This window comes from Tenrec ecaudatus, chromosome 1 (genome assembly GCF_050624435.1).
Source record: "Tenrec ecaudatus isolate mTenEca1 chromosome 1, mTenEca1.hap1, whole genome shotgun sequence".
Lineage (NCBI taxonomy): Eukaryota > Metazoa > Chordata > Mammalia > Afrosoricida > Tenrecidae > Tenrec > Tenrec ecaudatus.
Window position 1 is genome coordinate 249,103,355 of NC_134530.1, and position 20,059 is coordinate 249,123,413.

The window sequence follows — 20,059 nt, forward strand, 5'->3', positions numbered from 1 at the left end:
TGAGACCCACTGGCAGTGCCTCAGGAGAAAGATGAGTTTTCTTCTATAAAGCTTTTAAAACTCAAAACTCACTGCCATTGAGTCAAAGCCATCTCAGTGACCCAATAGCACAGGGGTTCCAAGACTGAGTCTTTTCAGCAGACAGACTCGGCTTTCTCTTGCAGAGCAGCTGGCAGGTACAAACCCTTGACTTTGTGGTTAGCACCTCAACTCCTGACCCACTCTGCCACCAGAGCTCCTTCCTTAAAGTCTCTGAAATCCTATTTAGGTTTGCTATGAGTTGGATCGACTCGACCTCAGTGGCTTTGGTTTTATAAAAGCCACATATTTCCCCTGCGGAACACTGAGGTTTGAACTGCTGACCTTCCAGTTCACAGCGCTGAATGAGCGTACTACACCAATAGCAACTCGTTCCCAGCCTGCCTCAGAGGTCTGGCCTCCGTCATGCCTTCCGGTGACGGAGAAGGCCTGAGGGTGGCAGGGGAGCTCAGCAGGACCCGGAAGATGAGGGTGGAGGCTAGCGTGCTACAACAGTGGCCTGAGAAACAGTTGGGCCTTTCTCTGTGTTGTGAAATTGTTCTTGATCTAAAAACTAGGATAAAGACAGCTACTTTAGTTTATTTTCTAACAGTCTATGGGCCCTTCATACGCATATCGTACAATCCAATAGTTCAACCACATTAAGAAGAGTTGTACAATCTTTACCACAATCAAATTTTGAACATTTTCTTTTTCCTTGGACTTGTTCCCATGTAAATTATTTTTTCAATTTTTGGCAAAAATATACCCAACATTCCCCAATTCAACAACTTCTACGTGTATAATTCGGTGCTATTGATTATGCTCCTTGGGTTGTAGAGCCATTAGTTAGAACCCTCTCTAAATTGTTCCAGTGTCATTAAATTGACCTCAGTGCCCCGAAGCACAAGAACTCTCCCTTACCCCCATGGTCGTTTGGCTTCTTTATTTTTTTTTAGTCGTTTGCTGGACATACTCGTCACACACCATACACTTGCATAGTAAAAGCGCTTCCAAAAGGAGCAGCGTATACATCATACGCCAGGAGCGTGAAGCCTGCCTAGCCCCATGACCCTTCCCAACCGGGCCTGGCCCTCCTTTTGCTGCAGCTGCGAACACATTGAGAACGAACTCAGCAGCGCGCACTCAATGAGATCAGCTCCTGTTCTCAGGGGCTTCATCGGTTAGTGCAGAAGCAGGCCCGTAAGCCATGCCTGCGGTGGGATAAAATGGGGCAGAGCCACCGTCAGTGAGCGCAGGAGACTGAGGACGGACAGGCGATGGGCGCCTCCAGCCAGCCCCGCAGGGCAGCGCCAGAAAGTCTACAGCCCAAGTCCGCTCAATGCCGGTCTATTTCTAATCCTACTGGCCTGGGGGATCCATTCTAAAGGATCTTCCAGGGTCCACCCTTCCCCCTTCTCAGGGTGAGTTTATCACCCCCTTTCAACCGGGGTCCCTTTATCTGTGGCCCCTCCTTCCGACTGGAATGTGTTAGGGAAGCTGGGGGAGGCCCTAGGCCGGGCTGTTTAACAAACCTGGTACAGGGTCTAGCACATAGCAGGGGGCAGAAATAAATACCTTTGATGATGACTGCAGGGGAACCCAGAACGGCGGCCCGAGTGGGTGATCAGCGCCCCCACCCCGCGCCAAGAGGGAAACTCTCCCCACAGTGCCCCCCACCCACGCACTCCTGCCCCTCGAGGCTGCCCCTGCCCAGCAAACCGTCGCTGGGGGATGTTGATTGCGGTGGGTGGTGGGGCGGATGGGCTGGGGAGGGGAGGGACTGCCAGGGGGTCCGGGCCCAAGTTCACGCCTCTCCCCTCCCCTCTGTGCCACGGTCAGCGGAAGCGATTACTCCCCACCGGCGTCTGGCGGGGGTGGGGGCGGGCTCGCACCCCGAGAAGGCACGGGCCTCCCCAAGACCACCCCTTTGATGGGGCCGCCACCCCTTCCCGCGGGCACGTATAACTAGAGGGCGGCCCCCTCCCTCCCGGGCTTGCGGAACACCGGGCGCGTCGCGATGGCCACAGCAGAGTCCAGCCAGTTCCAGTTAGAGGAGAGCGCTCCAGTCCCCGGGTACCGACCCGCCGCCGCCGCCGCCGCCGCCTTCCCGCCGCCGCCGCCCGCGGGCCCCAGCGCCCCGACGGCGACCTTCGCGGGCTTCCTCGCAGAGTCCCTCCCTGGCCTGGGCGCGTCGGCGGCCGCCACCAGCCCGGCCGCCTCGTCGGTGCCGCAGCGCCGCAAGCGCACGTCGTTCAGCGCCGAGCAGCTGCAGCTTATGGAGCTGGTCTTCCGCCGGACCAAGTACCCCGACATTCATCTGCGCGAGCGCATGGCTGCGCAGACCCTGCTCCCCGAGTCCAGGATCCAGGTGAGCAGCCGGGCCAGCCGTGGAGGGAGGCGCTGCGACAAGTGCTGCCCACTCGCCCTCCTCTGGGCGAGCGGCTTTCCTCGAGCTTCGTGTCCTGGGCTGTAAACTAGGGACACCTCCAGTACTTAACGAGCAGTCCCGGTGGGCGGTGTAGTGCTTACGCAGTGGGCTGCCATCCACAAGGTCGGCAGTTTGAAACCAGAGGGTTTGCACTCCCTTGAAGAGTGAGTCTGGGAAACTCACAGCGACAGCCCTGCCCTATAGGGTCACTGCGAGTCACTCGATGGCAGCGGACTTGGGTGAACAGTACCTACCACCCGGTGATTGCCAGTGACGTAGTTCAGGCACGCACACATTAAAAAGTATAACACGTGTCCCTGCGAGGTTAGCTGGGCCTTTGAAACTCAGACAAGCACCAAAGAGAAAGTCCATTTACTCATCCCGGGCAGGAGCCCCAGGAGGTGCAGTTGGTGTTTGAGTTTGGAATGGCAGCTGAGCAAGGACAGGGCTGGGCTGACTCGGTGATTCCTTCTCCCACTTTCTAGGCAGATGGTGGCTCAAAAGGATATGTATAGTAGCTTGGGGTAAGCTAGAAGCATTTGCAGGGTCTTGCTTTCTTGTCCTTTGAACCAACCTCTTGCCTTAAAACAAAAACCTCGTGCAACCCGCTTTTACTGCCTAACTTTTTAATTTAGCTTCCTGTTAGAGAAGCCTTTTTGCCCATTAGTATCACTCTGGACTGCATCCAAGTGCAGTGTTGTGTAAAAAGAAAAAACTGAAAGCAGCACACCAGTTGCCATTGCGTACCTATATTGTAATTCAAGATCCACTTGTGACCCCATCCAGGGGATGGGCGGAGAGCTAGGTTCTGCAGAGCTGCCAAGGGCTGGATCTTTCAGTAGATTGCCAAGATTGAAACTGAAATGCTCCATCAGTAGCTGACTGCTTCGCCACTTGCACCACCATCAGTTTTAAGTAGTAGCCCTCATTTTCACACTGGAAGAGAATGGATTTGGTTTCTCTGAATCCCTGGTGCTAATTTGTGTCACTTCCAACAGCTGGTAGGAAGGCCTCCTACGAAGGACGTGGTCTCTATTTGAGGGGTGATGGTGAGCAGAAGTGAAGCCTACTGGGCAAAACATCTCCTTGATTGATTTGACTAGAGTATATAGAACTTAAAAAATTGATTTTCTCAATCATTTGAATGTGTATCATCTTCAAGTGTACCAAAAACCAAACTCCCTGCCGTCACTCATACTGACTCAGTGATTCTATAGGACAGAGTAGAATTGCCCTTGAGTTTCAGAGGCTACCACTTTATGGGAGCACAAAGCCATCTTTCTGCCTTAGGGTGGTTTTGAACTGTGGACCTTGTGGTTAACAGTCCAATGCTTAGCCACTGTATCACAAGAGCTCCTTGCTTTAACTGTAATTTTTAAAATTTAATTAGTTTTCCTGTACTTTATTAAATTTTGTGTAGCATGTTTGTGAAGATTCTCAAGGTTCTTAATTCTGGGACCCCATGGTTCATTTCAGATGTCCCTACAGCAGGCAGCTGAGAGAAACGGGCCCTGTTCTAATTGTTCACATGGGAATGGGGAGGCAGGGAAAGCCAGGTGCTGTGTGCTTCTCAGCATCTGCACTTCTGAAAGTCACAGCAAGTGTTTCAGCCATAACTTATGATGATGAACTATGAACCTAAGCGGCATAAGCACTTTAACCAAGAGCAGTTTTCTCCCTCTTCCAGGTGTGGTTCCAGAACAGGCGTGCCAAGTCAAGGCGTCAGAGTGGGAAATCCTTTCAGTCCTCAGCCAGGCCGGAGCTTTTCTTCAACCACGCTGCTCCCGGAACAGATGTGAAGTACTTGAAGCCCCAGCTGCCTCTCCAGGTGGATGTGAGCTGCCTACTCGATCCCAACAGGAATGGAGTGGACTTCTCGCATCCTAGCTCCCAAGGCCAGCAGGGCTTTGACACCTATGCCCCTCTCTCGGAAGACATTGATTCAAAGCTGGGCTCATGGGAGGGACACATCTTTTCTGCCTTTGGTAATTCTTGAAGATGCTGGGAGAACTCAGGCTGAACTGAGAAGCCATGACTGCCGGCCACACAAGACGTACATCAGAATACTGTACCTTTCTGGCTTTCATGTGAAGGACGCTTTCATGATAAAGGTTGACCGTGATTTTTGACTACTACTTCTCGCCTCTGATGGCTCTTCCCTTTTCACCCTATGACGTGGCCCCCCCCCCCCAGGGAGTCTGACACTCATTTTACCTCTGCATGTCCATATTTAGTTCCATTTACATGCTGTTCCTCCTTGCCAGCCCTATTTTTATTTTGGGGTGGGTGGGGCTTGTTCAGAACTCATTGATCTTTCACGAGAGTCCTCAACATCACTCGGTTCCCTTATGATCCCATCTTCTCATGTTCCCTCCAAAGCTGATGACCTTAAACTGAAGGAAACCTACCTTCTTCCACAGTCATCCTATCACCAAGATTTGTTACTTAAAACAACGTTGGCCCATCATCACCTTTACATTTAACTAGAGCTCTGAGGACTGCAGCCACATGACCCCAAGAACCTCCAGTTTCCCAAGTGTTTTTACGATTACTTTGAGAATTCTAAAGGTAGCTTTCAACACAACCAAATTTTAAAAACCCCGTTATTCTCACAAATAAGCACCGACAACGTCTTTAGCAGCTAGGGCAGTCATGTCAATCTTCTCATGGTCTCCCAACCACTCGAGCCCGTCTCAAAACCAAGTCCTTTCAGTGTGGGATCGCAATCACTAACTTTCTTTTAAAACACTCATTACCCCCTTTCTGAAGACTGAAAACTTCTCTCACCAAGCTTGATTTTGTACTTCCGACGTCAACCATTGCAGGATGCCCTTAGCACTTGTTAGAGCACTCCTGTGCAACTTTGGTGGATTCTTCCCCCTTGTCCCCAAGTGCTCTGCTGTAATTCTATTGAAATGAGTTTGCTGCTTTAGTGCCTTTACACCGTTCTTCAGTACATATCATGTAGCTCTAAAACTATTTCTAAAGATCCCAAACTGAAAAACAGTTATGAGTTTCTGCAAACGTAGCTTAAAGTACAATTAATATCTTGGCAGCATGTCACTGTGCTGAGAAATGTGACTTGGTTAAAAGTATATCTTTGCTCCTGGGAAGTTTAGTAACACATTTGTAAGTATTTTGGGACTTTCTTTCCCAATTTGTAAATTTTTATATATGTAAGTGAAGATTTAAAAATGAAAACTTTTGGTATTTGGAGGGTTTCTAATTTCCCCTTTTCTGCATCAGGAGGTTGTGGTAGGTAAGGGTTCTCTGTGTACTGTGGCTTCAAGTAGGCTCAAGGGGCCATGGCAAGGCCGGGCATCGGGACAGTGAGGCCAACCTTAGAAGAGTCTGAACTATACTCAATGCTTTTAAGGTTACATATGCCAATTGTACTAATTTCCAGAGTTATTAAAATGATTTATACTTTTTAAAGTAGCAAATCCATGATTAAAAACCAGAATGTAATTTAGTAGCAAATTGGGCTTCTGAACCCTTTGAAAATTGCCCCAAACAAAAATGAATAATAAACATTAGCTGGTATTATTTTAAGTGCTTACTATGAACCACACACATGGTGGTTGGGGCCTATGTAGGAGTGGCCAGAAGGTCTCACATCACAGAGCGTTTCACGTTGATACTCGTGACATGGCTCAACAAAATGCCTCATGCACACCTACAGAGTTGAAAAATATGTAACATTTTAAATAGATAGTCCTCCAAGAGTCACATTAAAACCTCTGTTTAGCTTAATTGCATTAATATTGTGTTAAACTCTAGTTTTCCAAATGAACAATTAAAATACACTTACTGCAAGTATTAGGTTTCTACATTTTGAAAATGGTGAGATTCTCTAAAATCAGAAGTGGCCAGTACTTCTCTCAAATTTTAATAGTCCCTAACTGCTAAATGTTGCTAGGATCATATACTTCATTATTACAGTTATGCTAAAAGAAAGGGACTATTATTCCCATTTAAAAAACTTTAGCTACCAAAAAAAACAAAACAAATAAAAAAACTCTAGCTAGCAAGTGGTGTGGTCAATCTAGGACTAGCTCGGCCCTCGTACTCGTTATCCATGATCCGATGACGCACCATACATTAAAATGGCCTTTTTAGTCAGGATTAATAAAGTAACGTGATAGGTGTAGAACAATACGCCACACAGCCTTTCTATACCGAATGAGTATTGTTTCACATGTCAAAGCAATCATCACTGGAGCCTGCACTCTTATCCTGACACCTACACCATCTAGAGCTCTTTCCCCCAACACTTAACTGATGAATCTGAACACGAGCAGGAGGCAAGTGGGAGCACAATTCAAAAAGGACTTGAACCCATCACTCTAAGAAGTAAGGAGACTGCAAATGTGACAAGCAGTAGAGTGAGAAGACCTGGAGACACTGTAATGGCTGCCGACATGGTACTTGGACAGATGCAGGAGGTTCATAGATACGAGAAAAACATTTCATAGGCAAATCTTTTTGTACACTCAATGGTAGTGAGTGAATCTGAAAATTTGGAACGACATAGTTTAAAATAATTCAGAATCAAATCTACATAAAAAGCAAGTGGTGTGCTTGTTGGCTCAATTTGGTCTAAATAACTTTTAAGCTGTGGCAGCACATTCAAACCAATGTACAAATGACTATTCTAAATGATAGATTTCTCCTTCCCTAAACAGAAATTTAAAATATAAATATATTTTTCAAAACAATCCCTCCTACCAACACATAATGGCACTGAACACATGAAAATGCTTAATTTAACTGATGAAACAAGTATAAAACAAGGTGCTATTTAAGTGAAACTTTTAAAAATGTAAAAGAAAAACATTAAAAATATTTGTTTAATTCTAGAGGGAATGTAAGGGGGCACTTCCCCCAAATAAAACAGGATTTTTTTTCAAAGTTTAACATTGAAAATTTTTTTTACAAAACAACATTATCACCTTCAATGTCCTCTCCATTACACCTAATACACTTGTCAGATCTGTGATTCCATTCTTAGAAACATTTTTCAAACTCATCTGTTTAGATGGCTGATCGTTTGTGTCTCCCTCGTTTCAGGTGAGTAAAGTGCACGGGGCAAGAGATGCATGCTGTTTTTGCCAAAAACTGGTGCATTGAGATGTGAGCAGGTGCATTGTCAGGGTGGCAAAACCAGTCCCCCATCTGCTACGAACCAGGCCTTTTTTGTCGCACACTGTTATGCAATCTTTTCAGACCTGCTGGAACAAATTCCAAATGCACTACAGAGTCGACATTTTCATCCATTCGGGCAGTGGATGGACGTCCAGAATGAGGTTATCAATTGACATTTCTTTCACCTTTTTGGAAACAAGAAAACCACTCATATACTTGAGTTTTTCCCATAGCGCTGTCCTTATAAGCCATGTTCAACATCACAACAATTTCTGCAGCATTTTTCCCAAGCAAGAAACAAAATTTCACAGCCACATGCAGTTCTCTTAAATTGGCCATCACAAAAATGAAGTTCCAACAAAAATGCTTTTATGAAAAAAAAAACTCACTGTGATCAAAGAACCTTCCCAGGAAATGCCAGTGGGTGTACTAACTCAGAGTGAGTTGCTCGATGCTCGCCTAGAGGGGAAAATGCGAGCTATGAAAGCCCGCTCTGCCTAGCACAATTCTAGTTTTTTTTTGGGGGGTACCCCCTCATATAGTCACCTCAGTCTTTAACTGGCTCTGTACTAAGACACAATTGCTTACTGTGATTTACTCAAAGGTGGAAAAAGAAAAATAATTTCATGAAATAATATTGGGCGGTACCATACTTGAAAATTGCTTTATAATGAATGTGTAATTTTTTTTCCTGAAAACAAATTAGTGAAAATTGGAATTCTTCAAAATGGCTTTTTAGCGAAGGAATGCTTATCACTTGTTACATCAATTAAAATTTTAGATATTAATTTCATAGATCAATTTATTTAGAATTACAAGTATCATTAAGAATAAAAGATCTATGCATTTCTTAATTAACATAACAATTTAGCTAAATATAAACTCTTGCTAAAGTTTTGCAGTGGCACAATACTAACAAAGAATACAGAAGCATTTGGAAACTATACAAAAATTTTAAATGGAAAATAATCTTGTTTTAAGTTTTATTTTACATTAACATATAAAAAGTCTCATTTTATGAGACATCTGAAAGAATCAGAACCACCTCTACATCTATTTTTTTAAACTCCAAATTTGAAAACAATTTAACTTTATAATATTCTATATCAAAACAAAAAAATTTCCAAATACACACTTTTGTACATGGGTTTTCTTTAAAATACCCCCCTCAAATTTCCCCCCTTCTCCCCAGAAGTCCCCAAACCTTTCCTCTGCATTCACAGCACTGGTTATTACATTTGTTTTCCTTATAAAAATCTTTTTACTTTTTAAGTTGTGTACTGTTGAATTTTAACCAGTAATCTGGTTTAAAAGTTGTGCAAATAAACAAAAAATATGAAAATAGTGTGTTATCAGTCTCTTTTTTTTCTTTTTTAATAAATCTCATAACAATAGCGCTTTTTTTGCCCTGAATCAATGGGAAAAGACATGCCAAATCCACTGGCTGAAATTCACCACTTTGCAGTAATGCTTTTTTCCTGTTCCTTCATTTTTTTTCAACAGACAGACAACAAAGGTTTTTATTTGTATAAATTATGATAAATTAAAATATTTAAAATTATAAAATGATCTACAGAGCCATGTCACATTACAAGTATATGTCACACACACTTGTAAAGTCCTTATTTTCCATCTCTCTTCCAGTGGCTTCCTTAAAAAAAAAATTAGAGTACTTCCCACACCTCATGATGGTATCTTTTGAAGATTGAGATGTTGATCAACCACATCAACTGGAATTATAATTTTCTAGACAGATTCCACACTGCCACTTATAGGCAAAGAAAGACCATTTATTTCTTCTTGTTCTCCATTGCAGTAGTTGACTGGATGCACTGGGTTGATTTTATGCACTTAAGAAATGGCTAACATATTCCGTGAAATGATACTGTGTTCAGACGTTTTCATTTTAAAAGTACTTGCTAATAAACAGACGTAACATAAGCAATGCTACTGCAGCTGAATAAAAAAGAAAAATATAATGCTGGTCAGACTGTTGGTTTAAGAAGCAGTACAGTATATTAAAATGCCGTATTTGGAAATTTTAGTTCCCCTTGTTTTCCAGCAGTTAAGTATTTGGTATTGGAAGCCTATGTAAAGGAAAAGAATTTCTAAAAAATAATGTCCTCTGCAGTTGGAATAATTAAATCTTCTATTCAGTCTCTGTTGGTGTTATTTGCTGCAAAGGCATGTAAGTTTCCCATCTGGCTCAGGCCACTCTGAATGTGTGCAACATGGATTTCTACATTATTCTGAAAGCAGCTAAAAAAGGGAAAGGAAATATGATTAGCTACTTGATTTCATACATCGAGAAAAACACATTTTAAAAGAGAAAACTTGCATTATAGTTAGGATAAAACTAAGACAACGAGTTCAGGGAAAGACGGGATCTCTTATATTAGTCTTAGTTCTACTTGAGTGCTAGCTGAAACAACAAATATGCTCTGAACAAGGAATATGCTGTCCAGGGAAGCTACTGGAGTGCTGGAAAGAGGATTAGCTTTTCATTCACCGGAAAGGCCTACTAAGTTGAATCTCCATGCTAAACCAAAAATTAATACGAGGAACTTCACAAAGTTCACAGTTCACAGAAAAATGCAATTAAGAAATAATGGAATTTCCCCACAAGTTAAAAAAAAAATGATCCTTAAGTCTAGTCTCCTGATTCCTTTATGTAAAAAAATCCACATGGAATATCTATTGTCAATCGACTAGATGTAACTGAACAGCTCTTTTAAAATTTATTCACAGGGTACATTATATGAATTTAGTAACAAATATGTATAATTCTTAAAACTTAAATGGAAATCACTTTGATGCATCCAATGACTTACCTTATATTAGAAGCATCTATTGTACTCTTGATATCATTTAATGAATCTGTCAGTGATTTAAATTCAAAGGAATTCAGGTCTCCTCCTTCTGCTAGACACTGAAAGAAAAATCGTATTTCGACATTTAATCACAGTACAAATATAGACATGAACTTTCTAATATAATCTGCTGACATATCGTTTCTTAGCAACAAATTAGCATAGTTATTGTTTAGGGTCAAAATTAAGAAATTTTCTTTGACATTTACCTTAATTTGTAATAATATAGCTGTGAGCCTAGAAATTAAGTCTGTCAGATTTTCATTTTCAACACAGGGCTGTCCTGTTGAGGAATTTGCATGCCGAACAATTTCCTGTGCTTCTTCTTCACATCTCCGTCTCATGTCTGTGGGCTGATCTGCAGGCTGGAGTCCCTGGTCTGGAGCAAGCTGAATATAGACGATGGAAACTTAAGATGTACTCTCATAAGGCCACAGCTATCTTATGTGTGTCTGCATCCTGTTTTCAGATTTGATTTTCATAATAGTAGCATTCATAAATAAAATGATGCTCTCTCTTTTAACCCAGAAGTTTCTTCTTTTATCTAACACTGTTTTCTAAGATGATGGTATGTATGAGGTGGTACCCCCCCAACCCAAAATCCCCCCAAAAGCTATGCATTTAATTTTTTTAATAAAACAACTTTATCATCTTTAAAGTACTCTCCATTACACGTAGCACATTTGTCAAACCTGTGATTCCATTCTTGGAAACATTTTTAAACTTATCCTAAGAACATCTACAAGTGTGACAGAGGATATTTGTACACAGGTATTTTACCTTTGCTGCTAGTAATCCATGAATGTGGTGGAGCATATGGAGGGAGAGTTATGAAAACTTCCTGGGCATAACCAAACACCACCTTGAGGGAATGAAGTGCTGAACCTCGGGGAAGGGTGGGGGTGGTGGGTCAGAATCATAATCTCTGGGAAACCAAGGTCAATTTGCAAAGCATAGTCCACGAAGATTATGTTCTCTATCCCACTTTGGTGAGCAGTCCCTCGGATCTTAAAGGATTGTGAATGATCATCTAAACAGGGGCCCTCAAACCACGGCCCGCGGGCCACATGCGGCCGGTCAAGGACTTTTACCCGGCCCGCCGGGTGTTTTTGTTTGTTTTGTTCTTTTACTTCAAAATAAGATATGTGCAGTGTGCATAGGAATTTGTTCATAGTTTTTTAATTTAAACTATAGTCTGGCCCTCCAACGGTCTGAGGGACAATGAATTGGCCCCCCGTTTAAAAAGTTTGAGGACCCCTGCTCAAAGATCTCCCTGTCTGGAGTAAAGAAGAGTGAAAACTACTGAAGGTGCATGGAAACAGTCCTGTGAACTTGTGGCTCACTCAAACCTCTCTCTCCATGTCTATCAGAGCACAACGAGGCGGTGCTCCTACCGCTACCAGCTGTTTGGAAAGGGATCACTTTAGAAAGGCCTAGACAGAGAGGAAAACCAACGTCCTCAAGAGAATAGGAGAAAATGTGGAAAACTCAATGTTTTGTTTAGAAATCATGTTTACTGGTCAGATAAATTGGCAGAACCCCTGAAACAATGGCCCCTAGTCACCCTTTCAGGTAGAGAAACAGGTCCATTTGCAGCCAAACAAAAGCCTGTAAGGGGAACAGTAAAACTGGTGAGGTACACACACACTGTAGCATACTCAACCATTTGGAACCCAATTCAGGAGGGCCAGGAAAGAAGGAAGAACAGAAAACACAAGGAAGAAGTACAATGAGTGGTGTTACAATGAAGGAGATGAAAGAGTGTGCATGTATTATCGAATATGAAACTGATGATCTGCTCAGCAAATCGTCACCCAATTCACTTAAAAAAAAAGGCCTTGATTACATATGAAATTATATAAGGCCATTTGTCATCAACCCATTTCTTCATATTTCATTAGCTTTGTGATGTGTCATCTTGGACTAATTGGGAGAACAATGTGTTTATTAGCAAAACAAATATTGCTTCTAAGTAACCGACAACCACTGTAAGTAAATGATAAATAAAAATAAGTGATAATTAAATGGTGACTCAGGGCTACCATATATTTGCTTTTTTATGACATGTCTTGTCCAGTAAGCACAGCTCTCCCTTTGTCATGTCCTACTCCTGCTCTGTTGATGTAGTGTCCAGTCATTTCAGTTTAAATCTGTAAAAATCAACAATCCATGTATTTTGGTCTATAAAACTGCCCTACACAGGCATAATTTCCTTTTCGTAACAGTGTTTTAAATAATATTCCATTGACTAAATTAATGATATCACCAATGGAATTACCATATTCCCCAGGAGGAGGAGGATATACAGTGTCTTCCAATAAAATAGTGATGTCTCTAGAGTGAACCAAGAACATATATAAGCTATAGAACTATGAGTGGATGTCGAGCTCACACTTCAATCGTAGCTAGTTATTATGACATGGCTCTGCTTAATGTTTGGCTTCATAAACAGATTATTGAAGATATGAGTAATATACAAAGTGCTAAAGAAAGAAGATGCCTGGCTATCAGAAAAAATAGCATCTGGGATCTCAAAGGGTTGTTTTGAAACAAGCAGAAATGCCGTGGGGTCCACTCACGCTGACCCCCATCTCTGCGACTTTCTGGAGAACCACTTCCTGGACAAGGAGGTGAAACTACTCAAGAAGATGGGCGACCACCTGACCCACCTCCGCAGGCCGGCCAGCCCCCAGGCCGGGCTGGGTGAGGATCTCTTTGAGAGGTTTACCCTCAAACACGACTAGGAACCTGCAGGGCTGAGCCACCTGCGAGGGGCCGTCTGCCTCCCTGCTGGCGGTCTTAGCCCCTCTGCCTGAACCTGCCAGCACAGCACCAATGCCACTGTTCTGGAGCCCCTCCCCCAAGCCGGGGACCAAATGGAAACAATAAAGCTTCCTTCTGCAGCAAAACAAAACCAAGCAGCCATCTAAGTGAGTAACTACAAGCAAACCACTAAAAAATAAAAGGAAGAAACACACCAGCCTATGTGATCCCAGGACTGTAAATAATAAAATCCAAATCAGGAAGAAGGATGGTATTGGAACTTAAATTCCGAACACCTTGGTTTGGTGGAAGCCTATGAATGAAAACCCAAAATCCATTTGCAGGGTCCCCATGTGCATGAAGCCTCCAGTCGGAGGACGGACCAGGGATATGAATGGTCTTGCTTGTCAGAATACATTGTAGGGTGAATTATTGCAGATAGAGTTAGGTTAAAATGGGACACCTTGTCATTTGATCTCCCCTTGCACCCACTTTATATTTGTTCTAGTTTTTAGTATTATCTGCTTTCTTTTGTTTTGTTATGTGAATTTTTTTCAAAGCCATTTTATTGGTAGTTATACAGACATCCTATCATTCCATGGTTCCATCCCATCAAGCAGTGCTGTATGATCGCTGCCACAATCAGCTTCAGAACAGTCTTTTCCTTCCTGAACTCCTTGACATCGGCAACCTTTCACCCCTACCACCAAAACAGTATGCCCCAGAAACCCTTATTCTACTTGCTGTCCTAAGAGATTCATCAATCCTAGGTTTCATGTAATGAAAAACATGTAACAAAAATTCAAGAGGATGACCCCTGTCATAACACAACTGAGGTCAACCCCAATATGAACAAGTAAAAAACAACAAAGTACAGATCGTGTTGAAACCAGACCAAGCCTCACATGCATCAGAGTGGGGGATCAAGTGACCAAGTTTTAACCACACAGGTCAGGTTTCTCATTTTGCTCTTCTGTAGTCGTCATCTCTCCCATGGACTCTACTTGGTAACTAGGTCCCTCCATCCCTCCATTATGTGTAGAGGGAACTCACCAGAAGCTCATTTCCTACGTAGCTCTCACAAACGTGCCTTGGGCTCCCATGTCATCCATAGCCTTCTGCAGACCACTCTCAGTTTAGGCTGTGCTACTGTTCCCTCCTTCAGCTTCAGAGGATATGATTTACAATCCTTCGGCGACTGCTATTGGTGTGCTTCTTCCTTGTGGACTTAGTTGACATCTCACTTAGATGGCTGCTTGTCTGGAAACAAGCCTTAAGACCCCAAATGCTATTTTATCTGATAGCTGGAAACCACGGAATCTCACCATACCTTGCTATAGCACTCACATCTTGTGTTCCCTTCCTCAGGGTGAGTATTGAGCAGGGCCATGATGTATGAACTAACTATTCTTAAACTGGAGCTAGGATTTAGTGGGGCCCAAAACCCATTCCTCAATTTCTGCTGTTTTTAAAAAATCTGCTTTTGGCTCCCTTTCAAGCCCTTGTTAATTTATGGTAATTTATGCTTTCTGTTTGATTGAGATTTTTGTTTTGTCTTTTTTTTCTTGTATGTTTTTCTATACATGAAATCCAGGATAGAAAATCTACAGAGGTAGTAACTGGATTAATAATTTCCTAGGGGTCATATCAATGTGAATAAGGGGGAGTGAGTAGTAGAGACCCAAAGCTCATCTGTACACAATTGGACATCCCCTTACAAAGAGGTCACAAGGAAGAGATGCGTCAGTGAGGAAACATACAACTTTCCTCTAATGCAGTGGTACTTAACCTTCCTAATGCTGTGACCCTTTAATCCAGTTCATGTTGTGGTGGCCCCCAACCATAAAATTATTTTCGTTGCTACTTCATAACTGTAATTTTGCTGTTATGAATCGTAATGTAAATATCTGACATGCAGGATGTACTTTCACTGTTACAAATTGAATATAATTAAAGCATAGTGATTAATCACAAAAACAGTAATGTAATTATATATTGTGAAATATTTATTTGTAATTACATGCTGGTTACTTGTATGTGGGTGTGTCTGCACGTGGGTGGACCCACCTGGAGACAGAGGGAGGAGCAGTGTCACGGTTCCTAAGATCCTCGGAAATAAGGGTTGCCTTTCACAAAGGGGTTGCAACCTACAGGCTGAGAACTGCTGCTCTAATGTTTCCCTCCTCTTCCCCCCGCTCCACACTATTATGACCCTAATTCTACCTTACAGATCTGGCTAGATTAGAGCATGTACAACGGTATAGATAAGAGTTGGAAACAGGGAATTTAGGATAGATAAACCCCTCAGGTCCAATAATGAGTGTGGCAATACCAGGAGGTTAAGGGGAAGGTAGGAGGGAGAAAGGGGGTACTGATGACAATTATCTACATGTGACCCACTCTCAGGGACAGACAACAGAAAAGTGGGTGAAGGGAGACATCTAGGTCAGTGTAAGATAAGAGAAAAAAAATTATCAAGGGTTCATGATGGAGGGAGGGTAGGGGGAAAATAAGCTGATACCAAGGGCTCATGTACAAAGAAAATGGTTTGAGAATGATGATGGCAACAAATGTACAAATGCGCTTGACACACGGATGGATGTATGGATTGTAATAAGAGTTGTATGAGCCCTCAACAAAATGATTAAAGAAAAGAAAGGTGATGGCAACATATGTATAAATGTGCTTGACACAATAGATGTATGTATGGATTGTGATAAGAGTTGTACAAGGCTCCAATAAAATGATTAAAATAAATATACTAATAAATTCCTAGGGGTATGGCAGGAGAGGTTGGGGGGGGGGGAGAAACAGAGTGCTAAGGACAATGCATATAAGAACAAAATGTCCTAATATTGACTGTGGTGACAATTGTCCAGTATGTGAATTATATATCAATAAAAATATCTTAAATAGATAATGGATAATCAGAGGAATGAACAAAATATACCTACTAGCTTTAGGTAACCATAGTTCATTCTCCTTAAATCAACTCAAGTGGATTGATAAGTCACTATGGCAGATCAAGTACCTCTAGTACTTACTTGTTATCATAAAAAACCAACTACTTACACACAAACATCTATTCTTTAAAAATGTAAATAGAGGGAGGGGCGAGCGGGGAGGGAGGGTGGAAAAAAATGAGGACCTGATGCAAAGGGCTTAAGTGGAGAGCAAATGCTTTGAGAATGATAGGGGCAGGGAATGTGCGGATGTGCTTTATACAATTGATGTATGTATATGTATGGATTGTGATAAGAGTTGTATGAGTCCCTAATAAAATGTAAAAAAAAATAGAAAGAAGAAAAAAAAAGTAAATAGAGAAGCATTCTAAAGGCAATCATTTAATGATGCTTTATAGCAGTGGTTTTCGACCTTCATAATGCTGTGAGCCTTTAAAACAGTTCATGTGGTAGTGGCCCCCAACCACAAAATGATTTTTATTGCTACTTCATAACTGTAATTTTGCTACTGTTATGAATCGGGTGACTCCTGTGAAAGGGTCATTTGACCCCCAAAGGGGTCGCAAGCCACAGGTTGAGAACCACTGTCTTATAGTAAGAAACTCAAATTTTAGGTTTAACTGTTGAACCACCCCACTCTTAAACATAATCATATGCAAACACAATTTGCAAATAATCATGTGATCCACATATCTAAAAGTCAAAAATTGATAACTGTAATATAAAGTTTAAAGGAGGAAACAAAATTATATGCATAGCATAGTAAACACTATGTGAGAAAAAGCATGGAGGTAAAAACAAACCAAGGGAAAATAACCCAAAACATGGTATTTGAGATAATGGAATTAAAAGTAATTATTTTTCGAAAACCTTTTAGAGATTATATTTGTAGTGAAAACAAACACAAACAAGAGGGTTGATAACTCAGTGTGTAAAGCACTCTATAACACTGAAGCTATGAGGAACAAAAAGTGTACATTAAAAAGGACTGTTTAAAAACTTAGCTTGCATTTTCCAAATGTGAAGGTATTAAGCTTCACATAAAGAAGGGCGGGCACAATACCTATAAAAGCAGCGAAACCCCATTACCTACCTCGTAACAGTACTGTTGAACTTTATGCAAGACTTTGTCTAGATCCTTGTTCAGTTGTTCAAGCTCAAGAACAATGGTTGCATATCTCCGCTGAAATTCAATGTTGATGGGCATTGAATATGATTTCTGAACAGAAAAACAAATTAGATCCTGATAAAGTTTTATTCATTTAATTTAGCTTACATAATGGAATTTCAATGATATAACAGATCTGACTTCTATACCACAAACTAAATGTTAATAAAATTGTCTATATTCAATATTCTCGTGTGTGATAATGGTACTGCTATCATTGAGATGATCTTTTTTTAGTTTTAATAAATCATTTTATTGGGAGCTCTTACAACAATCCATACATCAATGGTATCAAGTACATTTGTACATTTGTTGCCATCATTTCCAAAACATTTTCTACTTGAGCCCTTGGTATGAGCTTTTTCCCCCTCCCTTCTCTACCCTCCCACCTTGGTAAACCCTTGAAAATTTATAAATTATTTTTATTTTCATATTTTACACCGTCCACTGTCTCCCTTCACCCATCATTGCAATTGGTTCCCCCTTTCTCCTCTCACCCTCATGGTATCACTACTCTCATCATTGGTCCTGAGGAGTTTCTGTCCTACAGCTCATATCTGTACCATGGACATGCTCTGGTCTGGCCGGATTTGTGAGGCAGAATTGGGATCATGATAGTGGTGCGGAGGAACCATTAAAGAACTAGAGGAATGTTATGTGTTTCATTGGTGCTTATACTGCACCCTGGTTGGCTCATCCCTTGTGACCCTTCTGTAAGGAGATGTCCATTGTCCACAGATGGGCTCTGGGTTTCCACTCTGCCCCCGCCCCCACTTGTTTGCATTAAAATCGTTGTTTGTTTGGGGTCTTCTGATGCCTGATCCCTTCAGCACCTCATGATCACACGGGTTGGTGTGCTTCTTCCATGTGGGTTTTGTTGCCTCCCTTCTAGATGAGATGATCCTCTTACTGCATGTTCCTTGTTATTAGTTTTTTAGCGTGTCCATTTATTTTTCAAAATAAATATTGATACAAATTAGTATGTATACATTTTAAGTTGATGAAATGAGATGGAGCCATGTCCACACTCCTCCAGGAACACAAAGGGTGAGAAGAATTCAACTGCACACCAACCCTAGGCTGATTTCTCAAGCAGAGTTCGGACATACCCCCACTTTTAACCTCTACAACACCCTACCTCTCTGCTGGGTTCAACAGTCCATTGTAATGGTCACAGAGAACCCACAGAAAAGAATCATGATTATGGAAATTAGGGACACTATTTAGTTACAAGTCAGGGTAGAAACATTAAGGGCGCAGTTACTTTGCCTGCAGCACTTCTCAACTGTAGCCAGGGACACCTTTGTGTGCTTGGCCTCTCAGTCATTTGCCCCTTGGACTCTGCCCTGTTTGGGCAAGTGTTACAAAACTCTCAACAGTGATAAGTGCCGAAGGGCACCCTACTCCACAAGCCAGCCTTCTATCTGCCAAGCCTGACACTCCACTAAGCTTTACTTAGGCTGCAGATGCCACGGTGCCCCTTCTCTCTTGACGTCAGCAAATTCTTTGTTTCTGCTTCTGAGATGACTTATTTTATACCAGTGTCAAGGTAAATCTGACCAATCACTTCATATTAGTTCCACACATCTAATTAGTATGCTTCCATCTAGTCATCAGGGGGGAGTTACAAAGACTATGGATAAAAGAGTCATACAAACGAATTTCACTTCACTGCAGAAACTGTCTAGTAGTTATATTCAAATGATTCTTTACTTGAAATCGGTGGCTTAGTGCATAATGGGTTAGAGCATAAGTGTAAGGGTCAGATTATATACTTTCAACTCTTCACTTCATTGCCTACTAGCCATGTGACTGCTCTCTCTCTGAGCCTCAGTCACCTCATCTATAAAATGAGATTTTCAAGAGTTCTTGAAAGCATTAAATGAGATAATGACTTCCACATAGAATATAAATAAACATTAGCTGTACTATCCTTGCCATTGCTTTATAATGGCTCCATACCAGCAAGTGTAAATGAATTACATCCTTGTCATTTTATAGATGAAAAACAAAGCCCTACAATAGTTGAATGTCATGCTTCAAAAAACACAAATGGCTTGCTGTTGCTAACTATAACAGTTAACATATGTACACTAGAGCTAATTATGGAAACTCAGTGAACCTCAAAACAATGTCAGGAGAAGGATATTGTTATCTATTATTGTCTCATTTTACACATGAAGAATTGAGGCCCATAGAAAGATTAAAGTGGTCAAGGATGTCATTTGACTCTGATCCAGAATCAATGCCCATGGAAGAAGCAGTCAAAAAAAATCAAAGCTATTGCACGGGGCAAGTCTGCTGCAGGAGATCTCTTCAAAGTGCTAAAAAGCACACATGCAACTTGGAGGGCCATGGCGTACCTGGCCCAAGCCATGTGCTTTTCTAGTGCCTCATGTGCATGCAAAAGGTGTACAACAAATAAGGAAAACTGAAGAGTTGATTGCTTGAATGATGGTGTTGGGGAAGAATATGGACCACACTATGGACTGTCAGAAGGAGAAACCAATCTGTCTTGGAAGAAGTATGGCCAGAATGCTCCCTTAGAGGCGAGGATGGCCAGGCATTGTACTTTGCACACTGTATCAGGAGGGACCAGCTCTTTGCAGGTAAATAGGTAAAGGAGAGTGTCAGTGCAAACAAGGAAGCGCCTCAATGAGATGGTGGACAAACAGAACATGCCGATGCTGTAGAGTAGCAA

At 41.9% G+C, this 20,059-nt stretch overlaps 2 protein-coding genes across 4 annotated transcripts in view; one reads left to right on the plus strand and one right to left on the minus strand.

Annotated features, from left to right (window-relative positions):
* Positions 1 to 2,038: 2,038 nt before the first annotated feature.
* On the plus strand, positions 2,039 to 4,445 carry MIXL1 (Mix paired-like homeobox). Its single transcript, XM_075542672.1, has 2 exons — positions 2,039 to 2,389; positions 4,137 to 4,445. The coding sequence occupies exons 1-2, from the start codon at positions 2,039 to 2,041 to the stop codon at positions 4,443 to 4,445; spliced, it is 660 nt and encodes a 219-aa protein (XP_075398787.1).
* Positions 4,446 to 8,783: 4,338 nt separating this feature from the next.
* LIN9 (lin-9 DREAM MuvB core complex component) overlaps positions 8,784 to 20,059 on the minus strand; it is a 90,937-nt gene continuing 79,661 nt past the window's right edge. Inside the window, exons 11-14 of one of the 3 annotated variants that reach the window (XM_075531044.1) lie at positions 17,284 to 17,409; positions 10,674 to 10,853; positions 10,426 to 10,523; positions 8,784 to 9,853 (exon numbers count right to left, since the gene is read on the minus strand). In XM_075531044.1, the coding sequence (XP_075387159.1) occupies positions 9,748 to 9,853; positions 10,426 to 10,523; positions 10,674 to 10,853; positions 17,284 to 17,409 (510 nt within the window). In that variant the 3' untranslated portion in view covers positions 8,784 to 9,747. The remainder of the gene's footprint in view (positions 9,854 to 10,425; positions 10,524 to 10,673; positions 10,854 to 17,283; positions 17,410 to 20,059) is intronic. The other 2 variants (XM_075531035.1, XM_075531026.1) reach the window with 2 other exon arrangements.